Here is a 6,340-nt window from a genome sequence, read left to right as displayed (position 1 = left end):
AAGCAGGGTCAAGACCTACAGATCTAGTCATTTTTCTCTCCTCTTTCTTATTGTAAGCACATTGAATAGACTAGTCCCAAGATTCAGAATTGGGAAATGGAAAGACAGTAAAAGATTCTCTCCTAGTTAGACTTCAAATCTAAATAACATGCTCAGCTCCAGCTTATACAAGAAATCAGTGTACTGCATTTATGTGGTTTGCAAAGCTACTATAAAGAGGCTGTTTGAGTCTCATTATCCTAATGAGAGTTTTGTGCAAAACTCCACCAGAAATCCCATGGAGGGCGGGAAGAGTCAGAGAACAATTTAAGCTTTCCTCAGTCCTTGGTTTTAACACCATCATAATATCAAAGAGCCCTACCCAAAACCCTTCACACCTGTCTCTCCTATGTCTTACTCCTATCAGCAGTGGCGCCTAGTATAACACCTATTTTGTAACACGATAAATGTGTACCACCCCAGGTACTATCATCAATGATTCCCTTTTTCTGGACAAATCTCAATCAAGCTCTTCAAACACAAAAGGGTACTGACTACAGATAGTAACCACTACAACCAGCATCTATTGAGCTTAGTGAACACCAGCTTATTTAATCATCACAATAACCTCACGGGGGGTTGGATATTATAACATCCATTTTACAGACGAGCAAACTGAATCTTAGAAATGCCAAATAACTTGACCAAGATAATAAAGCCAGTATGCTGCACAGTGACAACTAGATATTTCTTTTTTTTTTTTTTTTTTTGAAACGGAGTCTCACTCTGTCACCCAGGCTGGAGTGCAGCGGCACGATCTGGGCTCACTGCTGGCTCTGCCTCCCGGGTTCACGCCATTCTCCTGCCTCAGCCTCCCGAGTAGCTGGGACTACAGGCACCCACCACCATGCCCGGCTAATTTTTTGTATTTTTAGTAGAGACAGGGTTTCACTGTGTTACCCAGGATGGTCTTGATCTCCTGACCTCATGATCTACCTGCCTCGGCCTCCCAAAGTGCTGGGATTACAGGCGTGAGCCACCGCGCCCGGCCAAAACTAGATATTTCTTAGAGTCATCATTCTATATCCCCTCTGAGTTTTTCAGGCATTTTTATGTCTGTAATCAAAAACAACAAGATATATGCTGATATTAGAATTATACAGTAAAGATATTACCATTAAAAATAAAGATTAAAAGAAAGAAATTTTCTTTTTTTTTTTTTTTGAGACGGAGTCTCACGCTGTTGCCCAGGCTGGAGTGCAGTGGCGCGATCTCGGCTCACTGCAAGCTCCGCCTCCCGGGTTCCCGCCATTCTCCTGCCTCAGCCTCCTGAGTAGCTGGGACTACAGGCGCCCGCCACCGCGCCCGGCTAATTTTTTGTATTTTTAGTAGAGATGGGGTTTCACTGTGGTCTCGATCTCCTGACCTTGTGATCCGCCCGCCTCGGCCTCCCAAAGTGCTGGGATTACAGGCTTGAGCCACCGCGCCCGGCTAGAAAGAAATTTTCTAAGGAAAATTATTTGTAAAATATCCAGGATTGCAAAATTACCTGAAACCAACTAACCACCACTATTCTTGGTCTATTAATTTCTAAATAGTATACTTTGAAGATTCCAAGGAAGACATATGTCACTTATCCAAAGTTGTACTCATCTTGCTTTTAGGGTAATCAACATAATTCAGTGAAAATTAACTCTATACTGATGCTATAGACTGAATTCTGTGTTTCCCCAACATTCATGTTAAAATTCTAACCCCCAGTGTGATGGCATTAGGAGGAGGAGACTTTGGAGAGTGAGGTCATAATGATGGAGACTACTGAGAGTTCTGTCACCCCTTCTGCCACATAAGGACACAGCAAGAAGACAGCCATCTATGAACCAGGAAGTGGGCTCTCCCAGACAACAAATCTGCCGGCACCTTGATCTTGTACTTCCCAGCCTCCAGAACTGTGAGCAATAAACTTCTGTTGCTTATAAGCCACCCAGTCTATCGTATTCTGTTATAGCAGCCTGAGCTCCTAATGAATTGTCATCTTTAGCAGGACTAATGTCCTATTAATGACTTTTTTAAATGCACATTTTCCTGGGCATTTTACTGGGCAGGTCGGCACTGTGCTTGGATTCATAGTCTTCTATAGATAATGAGCAGGTTCATCTATGTGTAATATACAATGTGTGGCTGAAGGAATGATGTTCATTTTTGCTTACGTCTTCTACGCATAGAACACTATACGTTTCCAATCTGTTACTAACAATGATAACAACCCCAACTGATATTCTAGTTACTAGAATCTAGTTCTTAACAGCAACAAAGAAGCCAGTCAGCATTCAGGTTCCAAAATACATTTGCTACACGATCAAGGGTCAAGGTTGCATTCATTTTTAGGCAAAGACTATTAACTAGCATTAGTGATCATTTTCTCCAACATTTCTGAAAAGGCTTCTGACTACTTTGTCATATGGCTTTAAAAAATTAGTCCTTGAATGGCTAGGCGCAGTGGCTCATGCCTGTAATCCCAGCACTTTGGGAGGCCAAGGTGGGTGGGTCACTTAAGGGCAGGAGTTCAAGACCAGCCTGGCCAATATGCTGAAACCCCATCTCTACTAAAAAAATACAAAAAAATTGTCCGGACCTGGTGGCAGGAGTCTGTAATCCCAGCTACTTGGGAGGCTGAGGCAGGAGAATTGTTTGAACCTGGGAGGTGGAGGTTGCAGTGAGCTGAGATCACACCACTGCACTCCAGACTAGATGATAGAACAAGACTTCGTCTCAAAAAAAATAAAGTTCTTGAAAACAATCCAAGTAAAGTGTTCTGAAGGACGAAGCAAAATGTTGCATTGTACAAACTCTTTCACAGCCATGAGGCATTCCTCACAACAGTCCTGTGAGGGAGGTTGCTTTCTTAGAATATTTCACAAACAGAGACAGTGAGGTAAAGTGAAAGGTATGGCAAAATGGGATCAACAAAGATTAATGATTTTATTTCACTAAATTTGTTCAGGGATACATACTTCAGAAACGCTTAGAGAGGATTTTATCTATGGACTTGATGAAGAACTAAGATGGAACGAGACTGCCTGAAAAGTTGAGGTTTAAGACATACATGCAGCCGCATAAGCACTGGGTATTTGCTTAAGGCATTTATGGAGGAGAACTGAAGTTATCATGATAATATCTTGCCAGAGGCACAAATCACCTCTCAGGCTTTCTTTTGAGGGTTCAAAAACAAAAAACAACTCACTTCATTTTATATGCAATTTAAAATCTGATCTTTAACAAGCAATCCCCCTTTCCAGTCTTTATTTATTTAATATTATCAAATAAAATGGCAGAGAGAAATTCCCTTTCATCCTCAATACTACCCATTAAGTATGCTCCTTCCTCCAAACAGCGTGCTTCCCTTGAATAATATACAGCGGTTCCAAAATAGTTTGTTACCCTCTTTAGTAAAAACATCTACAAAATTAAATTTCTTAAATGTTGATGAACAATTAAGAGTGTTACACAGGGAAAAAAAACAAAAACAAAAAACCTTCCAAGACCAGCCCAATCACTTCTTTTTAGATGTAAAAACTAAGGCCCATGGAGGTTAAGAGACATGTCCAAGATCATATTTAGTTAATGAAAGAGATGGGATTAGGAAGAACCCAGTTATAGACACCTTCTCTCACCCAATGTGATCCTTCTGGCTTCTATAAGGAGGTATTGGTTTTCGTTCTCCTTTCTCAATGCTGGCTGACAAAGCCCAGCCAGAGCTACCTAATGAAGATACTGCTCACTGCCAAGCACACCAAGGGCACAGTCTTCAATAGGAGCCAAAGCTAAGGAGAGACTTGTCAATTCCCCCTCATGCCATGACACAAACATGAGCATCACAGACTCTTCCTGTCCTCTGGCTGCCTTCTGAGGCTTGCAGCTTTCCATAATGAAGAATAGAAACTGTGACACAACAGTGGCAACAGGCTTTTAGTATCATCTAGAAGCCTCCCCTCCCTCACATGGAAAGAAAACGTGAACCAGTGTTTTCCTCCTTGTCTTCTGAGGTGCTCCAGTAGATGCCCCAGACAGGACAGCTCAACCTTCTCTGTGGCAGGATCAGAAATGACAGGAAATGCTTACAAACTGAATGCTGGTGGCTGCCACCATGACAGGCTGCGCATCATCCTACGAACAGACAAATCAGCTTCAGCACAGTTGGAGTTCCTGGGGGTATTCACTTCTACTCTTGCGCTGCTCAAAATGTCCAGGCTGTCCAGACTGAATCATAATCATAGCAATTCTTGATATTATTCTGCTCAGCAGAAGGGATAAGTGGTAACATCTCACTAATCAAAACACACAGGAGTTACTGTGTCTTTACAAGACATTCTACTTTGAAGGGAAAATGGGAGGCGATAGGGCAAGGCATTACTAAAGAAGGTTAGAGAGTTGGCTCAGGGTATGAAGAAGAAGGTAGACACACATATGTTCTTTTCACTTGAAGAGTGGATAGCGGATAAACTTGAAACAGCTTTTATTACTCACTTACGTCCCTGGAAACCAACAGATGGGATCTCTCATTTCCAAGTTCTAATGTATTTCATGGTCATGCTCAGCTGCAGGACACCGGGTTTGCCAAATACCAATAAGCTGTTGAGAATGAGGTGAGTATCAAGAATCTACAGCTAGATTGTCTCCCTCCACTGCACAAGGAAAGTGCTCACTTTAGGTGAATTTCCACAAAAGGCAGTAAATATGTGGGTCCACAGACATGGACATGGAAGATAACCAGTGTTCATAAGAAATATTTCCTTTTTTAGTATAAAAAATATAGAGGCAACCCCTAAGGGTAATTTACATCTACTCTTTGAAAGGGCTCATTATGAGTACTGCAGCAACTAATTATTATCCTGCTGGATAGTCAACAGAATAGCTATTATGTTCAAATATTAAGGCAACCTAGAAAATAAATCTCAAGAAGGCTCTAGTCTGTTTCATTCTGATCGTTTTTGAAATCAGTCCTTGAATACTAGGCCCCAAAACTCTTGAGATGAAAAGTTTTGATTCCTATCAACCAGCCACCTTAGTGCCTGGGCTTCTTTCTTGGATTGTTCAAAGCTGGATATCCACATCTCTCGCAAAGAGCTCAAAGGTAGAGCCCGGAGTGGTGAGAAAGCAAACACCGTGGGCTTTGGGCAACTCAGGTGGGTATCTTCTGCCTCCCATCTTTTGGGTGGTAAGCCCTGCATGAAGAGAAGAGAGAAATGAATTAAAAACATGTGATAAGGAAGCACAATTCCCGTGTTCCCATCTCACAATAATGCAACGCAGCCCAGACTTTCCTTAAAGCAACAGCTTTACCCCATGGGGATAAAGCATGGGAAAGAAAGCATCTCACATATTGCCTCACTTAATTCTTATGGCAAGCATATTAAATAGGTGCTACTACCCCATTTTACAGGAGTGGAAACTAAAGCACAAAAAAGTTACCTAAATTGCCCCAAACAGTATATACTTAAGATCGAATGTCGTTCTCTTTAGATTCTAAAGCCTCCCCCTCTCTCTGGTTATTTATCTGTTGATTTTTTTATTCCTTTTCCCCCTATTATCCCACCCCTACCCTCCTCCCCATAGGCAAATATTTTAAGATATTTAACACAGTTCTTTATATTTGCATGTAAGTGTATTTGAATACTCATTGTGAAATGTGTTCTCAATCTCTGGGCATTTATTTTTAATATACTTATATGTTATTGTATATCGCATTTGTTTGCTGCTTTTTCACCACGCACTGTTTTTACGTTTATCTATGTTGTCACATGTTACAACTAATCCCTTGTTTTTAATATATTTCCACTGCACTCAACTGTCCCCAGTACTAAGATGTTTCCACCCAACAATAATGATACCTGACATTTGCATAATACCTCCCAGCTTCAAAATGCCGCCACAAGCTTGGTCTGTGCTCAGTCTCGGCTTATTTCCATGGTCTCCTAACTAACCCCTTGATTCTACGTTTGATCCTCTGCAGGCTGCACTCAGCAGCCCTTCTCATTCCAAGTTAAAGTCTAAGTCCTTAAAATGGCCTACATGTTCAGGATTTGACCTTCCAATAATTTAGAAGCGAGAAAGGGAGAAAATTTTTAAAAAGTAAAAGAGAAAAAGGGGAGACAGAAAAACTCCAGAATAACAGAGTGAACACACATATCCAATTTCATTTCCTCCAGAAACGCCATTAAAATGAGAGTAAAAGGACTGTTCTTGAAAGGCATTAACCTGTAAGAATTGGGAGAATGGAAGAGGGCAGATGAGTAACAAAACATAGAACAGGAAAATTAACAACTTCACAGTGGGAAAACCTAGCACATACCACCTGAAC

The 6,340-nt window shown here is 41.2% G+C and overlaps 1 protein-coding gene across 3 annotated transcripts in view; it reads right to left on the bottom strand.

The window, feature by feature from the left end:
• Positions 1 to 2,942: 2,942 nt before the first annotated feature.
• The window catches only part of LOC105476614 (fucosyltransferase 10), a 102,667-nt gene continuing 99,269 nt past the window's right edge, over positions 2,943 to 6,340 (bottom strand). For 2 of the 3 annotated variants that reach the window (XM_071068411.1, XM_071068409.1), the window contains exons 4-5: positions 5,044 to 5,204; positions 2,943 to 4,611 (exon numbers count right to left, since the gene is read on the bottom strand). In XM_071068411.1, coding sequence (XP_070924512.1) covers positions 4,539 to 4,611; positions 5,044 to 5,204 — 234 coding nt within the window. In that variant the 3' untranslated portion in view covers positions 2,943 to 4,538. Of the gene's footprint in view, positions 5,205 to 6,340 lie in introns of all 3 variants that reach the window. The other variant, XM_071068410.1, reaches the window with a different exon arrangement.

The sequence above is a fragment of the Macaca nemestrina genome, chromosome 8 (genome assembly GCF_043159975.1).
Source record: "Macaca nemestrina isolate mMacNem1 chromosome 8, mMacNem.hap1, whole genome shotgun sequence".
Lineage (NCBI taxonomy): Eukaryota > Metazoa > Chordata > Mammalia > Primates > Cercopithecidae > Macaca > Macaca nemestrina.
Note: the sequence above shows the minus strand (reverse complement) of the source record. Positions and strands in the feature narration are given on the sequence as shown.